Consider the following 17,689-nt stretch of genomic DNA (forward strand, 5'->3'; position numbering starts at 1 on the left):
AGGCATGTGCCACCATACTTGGCTTCCCTCTCCCCTGCCTGCTCCCCCTCCCCCATAGAAACGAGGTCTCATTATATTGCCCAGACTGGTCTTGAAATCCTGGGCTTAAGCAATCCTCAAGCCTCAGCCTCTCAACGTTCTGGGATTATAGGTGTAAGCCCTCATTCCCAGCCTAATGAGTTAATGGATTAATGAGGTTATCACAGGAGTGGACATGTGGCTTTATAGAAAGCAAGAGGAAGAGAGACCTGAATTAGCTCAGCCCCTCACCATGTGGTATATACTTCATTGCCTTAGGACTCTGCAGAGTCCACACCATCAGTAAGGCCCTCACCAGATGGGCCCCCCTCCTCCAACCTTGGAATTCTCAGCCTCCATTAACTGTAAGAAACAAATTCCTTTTATTTATCCAGTTTCAGGTATTCTGTTATAAGCAACAGAAAACAGACAAAGACAAGCAGAATGTGGGAGGCATGGTTTTCACACTAACACAATGGAACCAGATGGGCCTGACAGTCAATTTCACTCCTCCTCCCTGTATCTGGGAGGTGCCCCATAGCTGCCACAGCTTGGAGACCATATTTTCCCCCTACACTGGCACTTCCTTGAATCTCTAACACAATCTCCACCACCAACTTAATATATATGTAATTGAATCAAATCACCACCAACTGTTAAAACCCTCCATTATTTTATATCCTACCCCCCAAAAAAATCCTGCAGGGCTGGGCGTGGTGGCTTATGCCTGTAATCCCAGCACTTTGGGAGGCCAAGGTGGGCCGATCATCTGAGATTGGGAGTTCATGATCAGCCTGACCAAAATGGAGAAACCCCGTCTCTACTTAAAATACAAAATTAGCCAGGGGTGGTGGCATTACACCTGTAATCCCAGCTACTCGGGAGGCTGAGGCAGGAGAACTGCTTGAAGCTAGAAGGCAGAGGCTGCAGCGAGCTGAGATCATTCCATTACACTCCAGCCTGGGCAACAATGAAACCCCATCTTAAAGAAAAAAAATTCTGCTAATTAAATCTTGAAATAATAGCTTAACACCTTGCACTTTTATACATATTGAAAAAGCTCTTTGAAAGGTCTGTTTTCATCATATATCCCTCTCCTGCACAAATCAAAAAAAAAAAAGTAAGTCAACTACATTTATTAAGATATTTCTAAAACTTCCTCAGAGTCCAAGTCCTCTGAATCACTTTTCATCTCAGTCATCAAAATCTGGTTTTCCCCACATGTATTAGTCTGTTTCACACTGCTATGAAGTTACTACCTGAGACTGGGTAATTTATAAACAAAAGAGGTTTAATTGTCTCACAGTTCCACATGGCTGGGGAGGCCTCAGGAAACTTACAATCATGGCACAAGGTGAAAGGGAAGCAGGGCATGTCATACAAGGTGGCAGGACAGACAGAGACCAAGTTCAGGGGAAACAGCCACTTTTAAACCATCAGATCTCGCGAGAACTCCCTCACTATAACAAGAACAGCACGGGGAAAACCACCCCCATGACACAATCGCCTCCCATCAGGTCCCTCCCTCAACACATAGGAATTACAATTTGGTGTGAGATTTGAGTGAGGACACAGAGCCAAACCATATTATCACACATTTTTCCCCTGTGCCACTGAGAATACTAGAGATGCATTATTTCCTTAAGGGTTGTTCTTAAGGAGCTCCATTCTTGTTTCCAAGTTGATGGCAGGCATCCGCTCTTTGGATACTGATACCAGCACTTCCTTGACCTAACCAGGTCTCAATGAAAGGTTTTTCAAACCACCACCAGGATTCATATGTCTTAAGTGGCCTGTAGACTGAAATACTGAGGAGTTACAGTTGTCCAAAGAGTAAAGGAGGAGTAACCTCATGTCCCTTTTGTGACTGCTGCCTAATGGACAGCAACGACAAGATACACATGCATTTCACTAATGTTCAAATATAGAAGGAAAAATATTATGTCTTACGAAGAGAAAAAGGCAAGGCATCATGTCTTTAGGATACCATAATGAGAAAGATTCTATTTTTATCTCTTCCACGAACTTATTTAGTGATGGAGATCAAGTAACTCCACCCTCAATGGGCTCCAATTCCCTTTTTAAATTAAGTGGTCAAATATAAGTTTCCTAAGTTGTCTTCAGTTCTTTGTTTTCAGAGCCAAGACTACAACATGCAGTATTTTTATGACATGGTCTAAAGACTGATCCTGGGTGCCCTGGCTCATCCCAAAATATTTTCCTAGTAAAACAGTAGACTCAGCTGCACAAATTCCCAATAATGGAATCACTCCTCTGGATTAGACAACTAAATGAACGGGCTGGTTACATTCTAGTGTCTCGTGTGTGTGTGGGTGTGGGTGTGTGTGTATGTCAGGGGCAGTCAGGGAGAACAGTGCAGAGCTGGCTGATTCCTCAGAAGTAGAGAATACACCCTAAGGATATGAAATTTAGGAAATGTAAGTTTCAACAGGGAAGTAGAATCTGATGATGACAAGGCTGGGAGGCCACAGATGACAATGAGTCACCAACAGAAAGGACACTGAGTCACAGGGCAAGGCCTTGCAGGGAAAGGGGTCCAGGAAGGAGACAGGTCTCCTGCTTAAGACAATCTTCACTCCTTTTTGAATTTTGATTTGAGTCATTCCCGACTATAATCTCTATAGGATTCTGAGTCAGTAAAATTAAACTCTCAAAAGGTACATTCCTGAAAAACAGGTTTTACAAAAACATCCCTATCTGACTGAATAACAGGTTTATGGGGGGGAAAACAGAAGTGTAAGAAAAAGCAACATTGTCCAATTGTAAAGGTCAGTTCCAAGGAGGAAAAAGTCTTCATAAAATTAGGTCACTGACAACTTTTAAACCAAACTCAGAAATGTTTTCACAAATAAGTTCAAGATGAATTTCCCCCATTCTCAATGTGCTTGCCAACAGAAATCCACATAAACTGTAAAAGAACTGATTAAAACAAGTATGATATGCCATATAAAATATTATAAGTATAATAAGATGAAACTAAAGGCATAATCTTTCCAATGGCATCTAATGCCTTAGGTACTTATCCTATAAGAACTCACAAGCAATATTAAATGCAAAGTAAGTAACACTAAAAATCCTAGGAACTAAACCTGTTCCATTAACACAAACCAGCTACGGTCCCAAATCCTTTGGAAATGAGAGATGAAAGCTTAGGCCTACGATCACTATTTTAACCTCCTGGCAGGGACATAGTCATCACAAAACAATTCAGAGCATAGCCAACTTCCAGACAGATCCAGCCCTAAGGAAAGAATTGCCAGCCAAGATTTCACTAGCACTCCAAGCCAGCAGCTCTGATTTCAGCCTGCTTCAGAATCACCTGGGGTTAATGAAAGACCAGCTGTGAGAATTCACCCCAGAGTTTCTGACTCTGCAGTTCTGGGGATGGCCTGAGAATGTGCACTTCCAGCATGTTCCCAAAGTGATGCTGGACCAGGGGCCATACCTTGATGACAAGTGCCCTAGGGTATACTAAAGAAAGAATAGCATATTTTCTCCTAAAATATAGAATAGACTTGATTCATTCTTAGCCGATTATATTATTTTAGTGATACTCTGAAACACTTTTAAAAAATATATTTAGGTTGGTGCAAAAGTTAATTGTGGTTTCAACCAGGCACAGTGGCTCATGCCTGGAATCCAAGCACTTTGGGAGACCAAGCTGGGCAGATCACGTGAGGTCAGGATTTCAAGACCAGCCTGGCCAACATCGTGAAACCCTGTCTCCACTAAAAATACAAAAATTAGCTGGGTATGGTGGAGGTGCCTGTAGTCCCAGCTACTCAGGAGGCTGAAGCAGGATAATCACTTAAACCCAGAAGGCAGAGGTTGCAGTGGGCCAAGATCCCACCACTGCACTTCAGCCTGGGCGACAGAGCAAGACTCCCAACAAACAAAACAACAACAACAACAACAACAACAACAACAAAAGCTCTCAAAAGCCTGAAGAGTCTGCATAGGCAAAAGGCCTTCCTGCCCAAAGAGGCAAAGGGGTACGGTCATGGACAAGACACTTCCTCACATCTGCTTCACAGCCCAGTCTGCGCCCAGCACCCCTTGGGTTAAGAGGGAGGCAAACAGCTCCATCTCAGGCACCTTTAGTGCACCATGGGGCAAGCTCCACCTTTTCTCTTCTGGTACCCCCACTTCCCCGCAGCTTTCCTGAACCTCTGGGCCTCAAACGATTGCCCTGATTTGCCAGAATCCTGAGAAGCTGAGCAACCATTTTAGGCTAGGGATGAAACTCAACGATCTGATAAAAGAATACATGTAGCGAAGTAAACACAGTATGAAGGGCTTTTAAAAGAACAACATAAACACTACAGCACTATTTTAAAAGTCCTTAGATTCCTGGACAGCAGCCCACCACAGATAAGTACAACATGTCCTGCCATTCCAGAGAGAACATTTCTGGAATTCTGGCAGCAACACAGCCACAGAGCCCTTTCCTCCAAGAACACGCACAGAAGTGAGTGCACCAGGTACAGCCACTAACTATACCCGATCTGGCTCCGCAGGTTGAGTTCTTCACCTCGGAAGTCAAGGGTGGCAACATTATCAGCAAAAACTACTCAAAAACACTGTCCTCACAAGGCATGGTGGCTCCTGTACTTTTAGCACTCTGGGAGGCCAAGGCAGGCAGATCACTTGAGGTCAGGAGTTCGAGACCAGCCTGCCCAACATGGCGAAACCCTGTCTCTACTAAAAACAGAAAAATTAGCCGGATGTTGTGGCAGGCGCCTATAATCTCAGCTACTTAGAAAGCTGAAGCAGTAGAATCACTTGAACCCATGAGTCAGAGGTCGCAGTGAACCAAGATCGTGCCACTGCACTCCAGCCTAGGCGACAAGAGCAAAACTCCATCTCCAAAACACGAAACAAAACAAAACAAAACAAAACCACTGTCCTGAAAAAAGCCAATATTGACTTTTTAAAGGGTGCAGGGAAACACTGATTTTTTTTTTTCTTAGACTGGTGATTGCTCTACTTCTCTCTCCAACAATTCATTTTAGCAGTAACAAAGGTGGACATTGTAGGGAAAAAGGAGGAGACTATGCAATTATATCCTTCCCTCTTTTCAAATTCTCCACAGTTTTCCCCTCAAGGAGGAAACTAGACATAGCTAAGGCTCATCCTTCAACTCAGCTCAGATACCACTTCTCCAATATGCCTTCCCTGAATTCCCCAATCACCTGATTACCATGAAGCATGCTGGAAATTCCATGCTTTCAGCCATCTCCTCCAATGGATGACTCACTACTCAAGGACAGGACTTAACATCTTTATCTTTATAGCATGTGGCACGTGGCAGACACAATATCTGTTGAACTGTATAACTGATACAGTCTGTTTAGGTACACAGATGAAGCATATGGACATATATAACTGGTGGCTCAAAACCAACAGAAATTGCTGAGCAGCCATGCACATGACTTTATCCCTTAAAACCTAAAGTCCCATCTTACCCTTAGGATTCAGAACGCTTTTTAAAATATTTGGCAATACAGTTTTAATATTTTAATGACTCAGTCTTAATTAGGAATATCCAATTACTAATATTATGCTGCACCATTATTCGATTTAGGATTTCAAAAAATACTAAACTAATTGCTTTTAAAGATTAAGTGGGCCAGGCACAGTGGCTGAGGCCTGTAATCCCAGCACTTTGGGAGACCAAGGCAGGCAGATCATGAGATTAAGAGATCGAGACCAGCCTGGCCAACATGGTGAAAACCCGTCTCTACTAAAATACAAAAATTAGCCAGATGTTCTGGTGAGCACCTGTAGTCCCAGCTACTCAGGAGGCTGAGGCAAGAGAATCACTTGAACCCAGGAGGCAGAGGTTGCAGTGAGTCGAGACAGCACTACTGCACTCTGGCCTGGCAACAGAGTAAGACTCCATCTCAAAAAAAAAAAAAAAAAAAAAAAAAAGATTAAGTGACCACTATTAAATCCTTTGAATCAATTTTAGACTACTTCTACCTCTTTTTTTACAGCTATCATTTTGCATTCTTTTCTTAATCTCTGGCTTTTAACATGCTAATGGTTTGTAAAAATTTTAAGTAAAACAAGAGTCTTTCGAAGTTCTCAGAATGTACTGGCATCCATTTTAGAGCTGTCATTTTGCATTCCTTTCTTAATCTGTGGCTTTTAACATGTTGATGGTTTGTAAAAATTGTAAGTAAAATAAGAGTCTTTTCCAAGTTCTCAGAATGTACTGGCATCCATTTTAGCTGCTTAAAGGCCTTCCTTATCTCCTTGTCCCAGAGCCGGGGGTATGGGCTCAATAAACTATACAAAGACCCTCTGCTGTATCTCCACCCCACAAACTCTCAGCTCAAATACTTTTTCCATAATCCCTCTCCTAACAACCACAAACTTAGGGGCTGCTCACTCCATGGGAGCCACTCTCTCTCTCTATCTTCGCCAGAGCACTGTGTATATTCTATTTTCTTTTCCCATTCCTTGTCTGAAGCACTTAGTATAGGCTGTTTTAATTAGCTCTTTATCACTTATTCTCTAGTACCACACTGGAAATTTCTTGAGGCAAGTATCTATTCTTACTCAAAAGTTTCAGGCACTTTTTAGCAATGAATCAGTTAGGTTATAGTAAGCATTCAAAGGTATTTAAAGAAACAAAGGTAGCCATCGTGATTCTACTTTAAAAAAAAAAAATGGGGAGAGATCCAAGATGGCCTATTAGGAGCAGCTCAGGATTGCAGCTCCCAGTGAAAGCGCAGAGAGTGAGTGAACGCCGCATTTCCAGACGGATTTTTGTTACTCACAGACCAGGAGATTCCCAGGTGGAGGAGGCCCACGGGTCGCCAGCACAACTCTTCTGGCCTGCGAAGCTGTTTTGCCGGCGCCCCAGTGTGGCGGTTCTCAATACGAAACACACGAGACTAGGTGCCCTTTTAGCTGGTGAATGGAACTCCGTGAAGGCAGAGTCGCCTGTTCAGCTGATTAAAAAAAGGACTGAAACAGGGAGCCAGGTCAGGAGATTCCCGGGCAAAAAAGCGCCACAAATCTCGGCGCCACTCTCTCAGCCAGTGCAGTGGGTCACAGCAACGGGAAACCACACAGCAGCTCTGAATGAACAACAGAGCCCACAGCTCAGCACTTGAGCTTCTACAAGGGACAGAGTGTCTCCTCAAGGAGCTCCCTGACCCACATAGACCCAAAGAGTTACCTCATAAAGGAGCGCTCAGACTGACATTTGGTGGGTATCCTTCTGGGACAAAGATAGCAGAAGAAGAAACTGGCAGCAACCCTTACTGTTCTGCAGCTGCTGCAGGTGATCCCCAGGCAAGCAGGGCCTGGGGTGGACCTCAGCAGTCCTACAGCAGAGGTGCCAGACTGTTAGAAGGAAAACTAAGAAACAGAAATAACTTCATTATCAACAAGCTGGACGTCCACTCAGAGACCCAATCTGAAAGTCAGCAACTACAAAGACAACAATTGGATAAATCCACAAAGATGGGAAGAAACCAGTCCAAAAAGGCCAAAAACATCTGAAACCAGAATACCTCTCCTCCTGCAAGGGATCACAACTCCTCATCAGCAAGGGAACAAGGCCTGATGGAGAATGAATGTGATGAATTGACAGAATCAGGTTTCAGAAGGTGGCTATAAGAAACTTCTGTGAGCTAAAAGAACATGCTCTAACCCAATGCAAAGAAACTAAGAACTTTGAAAAAAGATTTGACAAAATGCTAACCAGAATAGACAACTTAGAGAGGAATATAAATGAATTGATCAAGCTGAAAAACACAACACAAGAACTTCGCGAAGCATGCACAAGTTTTAACCATTGAATTGACCAAGCAGAAGAAAGGATATCAGAGGTCGAAGATCAACTCAATGAAATAAAATGAGAAGGCAAGATTAGAAAAAAAGGGTAAAAAGCAATGAGCAAAGTTTCCAAGAAATATGGGACTACATGAAAAGACCTAATCTACGTTTGAAAGGTGTACCTGAATGTGACGAAGAGAATGAATCCAAGCTGGAAAATACTCTGCAGGGTATTATCCAGGAAAACTTCCCCAACCTAGCAAGGCAGGCCAATATTCAAGTCCAGGAAATACAGAGAACACCACAAAGATATTCCTCAAGAAGAGCAACCCCAAGGCACATAATCATCATATTTACCAGGGTTGAAATGAAGGAGAAAATGCTAAGGGCAGCCAGAGAGAAAGGTCAGGTTATCCACAAAGAGAAGCCCATGAGACTCACAGCAGATCTCTCAGCAGAAACCCTACAAGCCAGAAGAGAATGGGGGCCAATATTCAACATCCTTAAAGAAAAGAACTTTCAACCCAGAATTTCATATCCAGCCAAACTAAGCTTCATAAGTGAAGGAAAAATAAAATCCTTTGTGAACAAGCAAGTACTCAGAGATTTTAATTACCACCAGGCCTGCTTTACAAGAGCTCCTGAAAGAAGCACTACACATAGAAAGGAACAACCAGTACCAGCCACTCCAAAAACATACCAAATGGTAAAGAGCATCAACATAATGAAGAATCTGCATTAACTAATGGGCAAAACAGCCAGCTGGCTTTAAATGGCAGTATCAAATTCACACATATCAATATTAACCCTAAATGTAAATGGACTAAATGCCCCAATCAAAAGACACAGACTGGCAAATTGGATAAAAAGTGGCCCCATTCTTAAAAGGCTTCCAGCTTAGTTGGGGAGACAGCAAATATGGTCGGCTAATTTTTAAATCAAAACTAGAGAAATTTGTAACTGTAACATGGAATGAAAAAACTGGACTTTGAATGCTTTAGGACTAAATGTTATAGTCTTATAAAATTCCTCTATTCCTACTGAAGATTAGCCATGAATTCTGATGTGAAAGAACTCATGACTTTAGCTAAGGCATCCTATTGTCTAGCAGAAGTTTCTGCAATAAAGGAAATGTTTGATAATCTGTGCCATCCAATAAGATAGCCACTAACTACATGTGGGCTTTGAGCCTCTAAAATGTAGTTAGTGCAACTGAGAAATTAAATGTTTAATTTATATTAAATTAAAATAATCACACACAAAAAAAGAAAAGATATTCAGCATCATAGCTCATTAGGGTAGTGCAAAATAAAATCAAATTAAGACACTATACACCTTTTAGAATTGCTGAAATAAAACAACTGATAATACAACATGCTAGTCAATATATGGGACAACTAGAGCAAAACTCGTATGTTTCTAGTGGAAATACAAAAAAAGATAGTCACTTCAGAAAACAGTTTTCTAAAAAAAAAAAAAAAAAAAAAAAAAATGTTTTTTATTTTAGATTAGCCTGGCACAGAGGTGCATGCCTGTAGTCTCAGATACTTGGTAGGGTAGCCTGAGGTGGAAGGGTGGCTTGAGGTGAGGAATTTTGAGGCTGCACTGAGTTATGATTATATCACTGCATTCCAGCCCGGGCAATAGAGCAAGATTTCCATTCTCTCTCCATCTTTCTCTCCCTCTTTCTTTCTTTCTTCCTTCCTCTCTTTTCTTTTCTTTCTCCTTTCTTTCTTTACCTTCCTTTCTTTAAAAATAAATAAATAAATAAAAATAAAAAAGAAAGAAATTTCCCCTTAAATCAATCAATCAATCTCTCTCTCTCTCTCTCTCTCTCTCTCTCTCTCTCTCTCTCTCTCTCTCTTTCTTGCTCACCATCCTATTGGTTCTGTGTAATTTAAAAAATTTTTAAATAATAAAAATAAAAATAAATGATCAGTGACTATTAAGACTAGAGGTACTCAAAGAATATCAATACGGGTTAAGTGTCCAACTTTTCCACTTTTACTAATTTCATTATTGCAACTCACTGCTAAGTTAGGAAAGTACTATTTTTATTTATTTCTTTTATTTATTTATTTATTTTTTGAGACGGAGTCTTGCTCTGTCACCCAGGCTGGAGTGCAGTAGCATAATCTCGGCTCACTGCAGACTCTGCAGCCAGGGTTCCAGCAATTCTCCTGCCTTAGCCTCCCCAGTAGCTGAGATTATAAGCGCCCACCACCATGCCCGGCTAATTCTTGTATTTTTAGCAGACAGAGTTTCTCCATGTTGGTCAGGCTGGTCTGGAACTCCTGACCTCAGGTGATCCACCCACCTCAGCCTGCCAAACTGCTGGGATTACAGGCATGAGCCACTGTGCCCAGCCAGAAAAGTACTATTTGCCTTAGTTTCTAAGGCAAATAGAAAAGGATCAGGAATTCTTGTCAAGGGGAAAAAAGTGGATAGGGAGAAAAACCTATAGATTTAAAGTGACTTGGAAACGTATCAATTTAATGTCATGTTTGGATTCAGATTCAAACAGACCAACTGTTACTGGGGGCAGGGGTAGGGGAGGAAAGGAGAGACAGAATTTAAATGAATATCAGGAAAACTTGAATATGACTTAATTCCTCATAAAAGAAATTATTGATTGTGATAAAGATGTTGCTTTTTTTTAAGTGTCTGCATTTTGAGATATATACTGAAGTAGTTACAGATGAAATGAGGTGACACTGGGCTTTCTGTCAAAATAACAGGGAGAGCAGGGGCTCAGGTTGAGTAAGGAGCACAGGAGAAATGAGTCTGGTCTGAGGCTGCATGTTGAGTCCATGCAGTTTCACTGCATATTTCTCTCGACTTTGGTATGTGTTTGAAATTTTTCAAGCTAAAAAGGAAGAGAGCATTAGGAAGTATCCTGTAATTCCATGGTAGGTTGTCATTGGCGACCACTGCCCCCACCCCAGCTATGGATAGCGTCCTGCTTTCTAGCAGGTGTTTCTGTTTCCACAATGGGTTGTGTGTGTCACACTACACCACTCCTCTCTTAAGTTCATGGCATTATACGGACACCACCCTATTCTCATTCCTACCCTGCATGAGAGCCCAACTTCATCTAAGACAGAGACCCTATCAACCTCCCTCACAGCTGGAGATTAAACCAGTCAGTCAGCTAACAGCTCTGCGAACGATGATGTCTATTCCTCACCGCCTGGAGCCAGTATCATGCTCCAGTTTTTGGACCTCATCACTCCATTTCAAGGAACCTAAAACAGAAACACAATACTAAGCCTGACATCTGTAGAGCTAAAATCCAGCACCACCCTGCTCAGAACTCTCTTCCTCCAGACACTAGGATGATGCCTTTGTGCAGTACCCTGCTGAAAAGCAGTCAGCACCTCACCACTCCAGACATGCTACAGCCCCGCCCCATCTGGCTTCTTGACCTTTATTCTGTTGTGCAGCATTTTCACTGTCTGCCAGTGGATCACAGGTTTATTTCTACTTCTCACTACCCCTGCCTAGAATCTAACCTCCATAAAGGTAGAGACTTTGCTTTCTTTGCCTTTACCTACATCCTGAGATTCTCAACAGCAACTGGAACATAAAAAGAGATCAACAGGTATATGCTAAATGTTCAGGATGCCAGGAAAGTGTAACTATCAAGAGGCTTAAGAACAAAAAATAGATACTATTAACATAAACTAAGAACACACACCTCACCAGCGCACACATCCAAACCTGTGTACTAGAAAGTGACGTCATGGCATAATTTTTATCCACTATCTTATTTAGTCTTTCCTAAATAGCTGAAAAATTGATGACTACAGGATCACATGAATAATGATTTAATACGTCAGTGTGTGCCAGAAAAACCTCATGGGACCACAGTATCTTCACACACCCTCGACAGTATCTACCATATTTACACACAAATGAACTTAAAATTTAGGAACAAGTACAAATTATATTAGGGCTTTTTGAGGACATACATCTCTGTCACTTTTTAAATCCAAATCAGTGTCTTCCTGCAGCCCTACCCAACATAAACCCCGACTATAAGCCACAACCCAGAAAATTAGAGTGATACCTATGAAGCCAGCTGCAGTGAGAGAGTGGGCAGTTCACAGTGCCTGCCTTTTTTTTTTTTTTTTTTTTTTTTTTTTTTTTGAGACGGAGTTTTGCTCTTGTTACCCAGGCTGGAGTGTAATGGCGCGATCTTGGCTCACCGCAACCTCCGCCTCCTGGGTTCAGGCAATTCTTCTGCCTCAGCCTCCTGAGTAGCTGGGATTACAGGCATGCGCCACCATGCCCAGCTAATTTTTTTGTATTTTTAGTAGAGACGGGGTTTCACCATTTTGACCAGGATGGTCTCCATCTCTTGACCTCGTGATCCACCCGCCTCGGCCTCCCAAAGTGCTGGGATTACAGGCGTGAGCCACCGCGCCCGGCCCACAGTGCCTGCTTCTTAACACATACAGCTCTACCTCCTAGATGCCATGTGATCTAGGGCAAGGTAATGTGCCTCCGTTTCCTCATCTGTTAAATGGGGAACAATAGCAGAATCTACCTCCTAGGGCTAATGTGAGAATTCAGTGCCTTAGTATTAGGTAAACAGCTTAGAACAGTTCCTGGCTGATATGGTTCGGCCCTGTGTCCCCACCCAAATCTCACCTGAAAGTGTAATCTCCATAATCCCCACGTGTCAAGGGTAGGGCCAGGTGGAGATACTTGAATCATGGGGGTGGTTTCCCCCATGCTATTCTTGTGATAGTGAGTTCTTGTGAGATCTGATGGTTCTGTAAGCATCTGGCATTTCACCTGCCTGCACTTGCTCCATCCTGCCACCTTGGGAAGAAGGTATCTGCTTCTCCTACGCCTTCTGCCACAATTGTAGGTTTCCTGATGTCTCCCCAGGATTGCGGAACTGTGAGTCAACCAAACCTCTTTCCTTTATAAATTACCCAGTCTCAGGTATTTCTTCATAGCAGTGCAAGAACAGATTAATACACTGGTATGCTGTCAAGCTAAACCAACTTAGCTAATATGCCCAGTATTATTTCTACCACATCTGAACTCACTCATACACTTATACTATAACATAATTCTAGATAGATAGTCCTCATTTTCAAGAACATAGAAAAAATCTTTTTTTTTTTTTTTTTGAGAGTCCTGATCTGTTGTTGCCAAGGCTGGAATGCAGTGGCGCAATCTTGGCTTATTTCAACCTCCAACTCCCGGGTACAAGTGATCCTCTTTCCTAGCCTCCCAAGCAGCTAGGATTACAGGTGGACGCCACCATACCTGGCAAATTTTTTTTTTGTTTTAATAGAGACAGGGTTTCACCATGTTGGCCAGGCTGGTCTCAAACTCCAGATCTCAGGTGATCTGCCTACCTCGCCTCAGCCTCCCAAAGTGCTGGGATAACGGGCATGAGCCACCTCACCAAGACTGAATCTGGTTTTTTTTTGGTTTTTTTTTGTTTGTTTGTTTGTCTTGAGACAGAGTCTCGCTCTGTCGCTAGGCTGGAGTGCAGTGGTGTGATCTCCGCTCACTGCAACCTCCACCTCCTGGGTTCAAGCAATTCTCCTGCCTCAGCCTCCCAAGTAGCTGGGACTACAGGCTCGTGCCACCATGCCCAGCTAATTTTGTATTTTAGTAGAGATGGGGTTTCATCATGTTGGCCAGGATGGTCTTGACCTCATGATCTGCCCTCCTTGGCCTCCCAAAGTGCTGGGATTACAAGTGTGAGCCACCACGTTCAGCCTGTATTTTTTTTTAAGCCTGAAATAAATGGTGGGAATAGATGGTGTGTCATAATCTGGAAGCAATTCTACTGTAAATTTGGTTTAATTAAAGAATGTTAGGAAGGTAATATAAGCTTTTTAAGAAAAGCAGGCAAAATAAAAAGAAAAGCAGGCAAATATTATTCAATAATCCCAAAATTTACAGTTGAGGGCATGTTAAATGAGATCATACACTCAAAGCACTCAGCATAGCACTGCATATGAAGAGCACCCCATGGGGGACAGCTGGTTATTTTTGTTTGTTTTTGAGACAGGGTCTTGCTCTGTCACCCAGGCTAGAGGGCAGTGGCACAATCTTGGCTCACTGCAACCTCAGCCTCCTGGCTCAAGTGATCCTCCCCACCTCAGCCTCCTGAGTAGCTGGGACCACCGGCACATGCCACCATGCCTGGCTAGTTTTTGTATTTTTGTAGAGATGGGGTTTCACCATGTTGGCCAGGCTGGTCTCAAACTCCCCAACTTGTGCAATCTACCCACCTCAGCCTCCCAAAGTGCTGGAATCACAGGCCTAACCCGCCATGCCTGGCTAAGGGTAGTTATTCTTATTCTTGTTATGATCATAACTCTTGATGCAAAATGGGATCTGAAAAACCTCCAAGGCCCGAGTTCTCTCCCTTTCCACACAGCCTAGAAATCGTCAGGGGTATGAGTCAGGTGTTAACATTACCCTACGGTCCTCTGCTTCTACGTAAGAGTTTTTGTTTTATCCCCTTGAAATATTAAGCTTCTGCATGAGATTCTACATAAATGAAAGTGCTCTGATGTAACAAAAAGCTAGAAAGCAGTGACACAGTCCAACTGTCCACTTCACAGACGAAGCAGCAGCAAGACCTTGGTGAAGAGGTCCAGGAGCTTTTCCAAGTTCTGCCCACGGTCAGCACCCTCGTGGAACTAGAAATCAGGGATCCTGAAACTTCATCTTTCCAATACAATGCACTACTGTACCCAGAGATAAATGCATCAAAACTTCTACCAGAACCAGCTTCCAAACCCAGACTTTTCCCCCTTGAAATCTGACTCATTAATTTACACCCCGCTCAACTCACCATAATTTCTCTCTGTTCTTCCAGATTCTTCAAAAAATTTGAAAATTCACGTAAGGAAGCATCTGTAAGAAGAAAGGAATGATTATTTGGTGGCCATGGCAAAGGAAAACAACCCAAAACCTCATGCTTAATTACCTATGCATCGTTCATCATCTGTCTCAGCATCACCAATAAACTCAAACTTGAAGTCTCTGAGTGAATGAGCAAACTTCCGCTGAGCCACTGACAAACCTAGAAAGAAAAGTATAATGATGACTTGGCTCCTTGTTTCAAGTCAAAGTATGAAGGACATTTATTTCTCCTAAAATTGGTAAAGCTATAGAGCTCTCCTCCACTCGATTTATGAGAAGGCATGACCCAACTCCCTTGTCAAGTGGCCTGCCATCTTCAACCAGGCACGCTCTGGGTAGCCTCTGCCTTCCAGTCTATACCCTGCCATAGAACAGATACTGGAGAAATGTTTATTCCCTCCCCCACCTCCTTCTTCCTCAGATCTGATTATTTCCCACTGTTCACTAAAACATTTTCCCTTTCTCTGCTCACTCCAGTCAGGACTTGCCCAATTCTGAAGTTCAGGCTGTGATTATGAATACACATGCCTGGTAGTGGCCTGATGCTATCTGGTTGCCTGCCATGGTTTCAAACATCAGGATCTCAAAAGCCCACGGTCAGCCAACCAGGTGCTCTTAACTGACTACCAAATAACTACTCCAGCCAGAGAAACTCAGAAGATTCAAAAAGAATGTTCATAGAAAACAGCATCAGAAGGTAACTGAAGGCCCAGAAGAAACGGTATAAAGAATTAATTCTGCAAAAAGACCTACGAGGTCCTCATCTTAATCGGAGATTAATAGAACAGTGGAAAACTCTACTAAAATAGTCTAACATTTATTTTACAGGCCTTGTACCATGCCTCGTGATATGCATATTTTATTTCATTCAAAAATTCTCAAGAGATATATAAAGATTATTATACCATTTTACAAACAAAGCAGCCAAAACTCAAAGATGTTAAGTAATTTGCATAAGATTGGCACAGTTACAAACCATAGCAGCAAAGGTGTAATTATTCTTCGGAACCACCTATCCAAAGGCCATGACCTGACTAGTATGATACAATCCTGCCTCTGGTTTAAAGCACTTTCTAAGAAAGTGTTCGCTGATTTCTACACTTCACACGGCTCTTGTCTTCCTGTGTGTCTCCTTCACACATGACTGTCATAATGAAGACTGAGTCATATTATGGTAATAAAACGGTTTAATAGACTGTTTTTAGAGCAGTTTTAGGTTCACAGCAAAACTCAGCTGAAGATACAAAGGCTCCCCACAGAGCCCCTGCTCCGCCACGTGCACAGCCTCTAACCTTTTCAACATTCCCCACTGTCAGTTTTTGAAACTTCATTTTTCCTCTAATTCATGTTTATCATGCTGTTCTCAATTTTTTTTTTTTTAAACGGAATCTCGCTGTGTTGTCGAGCCTGGGGTGCAGTGGCGTGATCTCAGCTCACCACAATATCCACCTCCTGGGTTCGAGTGATTCTCCTGCCTCAGCGTCCTGAGTAGCTGGGATTACAGGCACATGACACCACACCCATTAGTAGAGACGGGGTTTCACCATGTTGGTCAGGCTAGTCTCAGAACTCCTGAACTTGTGATCCGCCCACCTCGGCCTCCCAACGTGCTGGGATTACAGGCATGAGCCACCACACCTGGCCTCAATTTTTAAAATAATATTTAAACACGGAAAGACCTAAATATGAAAAGGCAAAACTGTAAAACTTTTGGATCACATAGGATTGTAATTTCTTACAACTGGAGTACAGAAGAAAAGCACAACACACAAGGTAAAATGAGATGGACTGCAAGCATGGACCAATCCTCCAGCCCTCCTTGTAGGCACATCTCAGCACACTGTCATGTTGCAGCTCTTCCCATAGAAATGCCATCTAATTCCCATCACTTGAACCTGGACTAGTCTTGTGGCCAATAGAATACAGAGCAAGTGGCACCCTGCCAATGCAGAGCCTCCACCTCAAGGAACATTACTCACCTCTACTTCACTCTCTTGGAAACCTCAGTCCTCCATGAGCACAAGCCCAGGCTCTCGGGCTCACTGATGAATGACTCCTGGCTCAGCGGCCCTCCAGTTACCAAAGCAGCCGCCAGCCAGCCAGCCTGCAGAAGCAGAGCTTCCCTGTACTCCATATGGCCGTTCAGAGGGAAATGTAACTGCCCAGTGAGTAGAGCACACACTGGAATAAATAAATGGCTGCTGTTTTGGCCATCAGGTTTGGGGCTGATTAAAAACATAACTGACAAAGAAAACTTAATAAAATTTGCTTGTGTTACATTGTAAAATATGGCCGGGTACAGTGGTTCACGCCTGTTATCCCAGCACTTTGGAAGGCCAAGGTGTGCAGATCACTTGAGGCCAGGAGTTTGAGACTAGCCCAGCTAACATGGTGAAACCCTATCTCTACTAAAATGACAAAAAATTAGATGGGCATGGTAGAGCATGCCTTTAATCCCAGCTACTTGGGAGGCTGAGGCACGAGAATAGCTTAAACACAGGAGGAGAAGGTTGCAGTGAGCCAAGATCATGCCACAGCACTCCATCCTGGGCAACAGAGGAGACCCTGTTCTCAGCGGGCAGTGGGGGGGGTAGGGGGCGGGCAGGACCGGCTGTGGTAACCCATGCCTGTAATCCCAGCACTTCTTTGGGAGGCTGAAGCTGGCAGATCGCCTGAGGTCAGAAGTGGTGACCAGCCTGCCTGAAACCCCACCTCTACTGAAAATACAAAAATTAGCCAGGCATAGTGGCAGGCATCTATAATCCCAGGTACTCGGGAGGCTGAGGCAGGAGAATCTCTTGAACCTGGGAGAAAGAGGTTGCAGTGAGCAGAGATTGCACTACTGCTCTCCAGCCTGGGTGACAGAGTGAGACTGTCTCAAAAAAAATAAAAAATAAAAATAAGTAAATAAAATAACTTTGTTCCTGATGTAAACCAGGCAAAGTTACAATTGCTC

The 17,689-nt window shown here is 43.0% G+C and overlaps 1 protein-coding gene across 3 annotated transcripts in view; it reads right to left on the bottom strand.

Moving 5' to 3' along the window:
* The window catches only part of ARHGAP10 (Rho GTPase activating protein 10), a 337,781-nt gene that overhangs the window by 232,197 nt on the left and 87,895 nt on the right, over positions 1 to 17,689 (bottom strand). For all 3 annotated transcript variants that reach the window (XM_003927990.4, XM_074396841.1, XM_074396842.1), the window contains exons 2-3: positions 14,798 to 14,893; positions 14,663 to 14,724 (exon numbers count right to left, since the gene is read on the bottom strand). In XM_003927990.4, the coding sequence (XP_003928039.2) occupies positions 14,663 to 14,724; positions 14,798 to 14,893 (158 nt within the window). The remainder of the gene's footprint in view (positions 1 to 14,662; positions 14,725 to 14,797; positions 14,894 to 17,689) is intronic.

This window comes from Saimiri boliviensis, chromosome 3, assembly GCF_048565385.1.
Source record: "Saimiri boliviensis isolate mSaiBol1 chromosome 3, mSaiBol1.pri, whole genome shotgun sequence".
NCBI classification, from domain to species: domain Eukaryota; kingdom Metazoa; phylum Chordata; class Mammalia; order Primates; family Cebidae; genus Saimiri; species Saimiri boliviensis.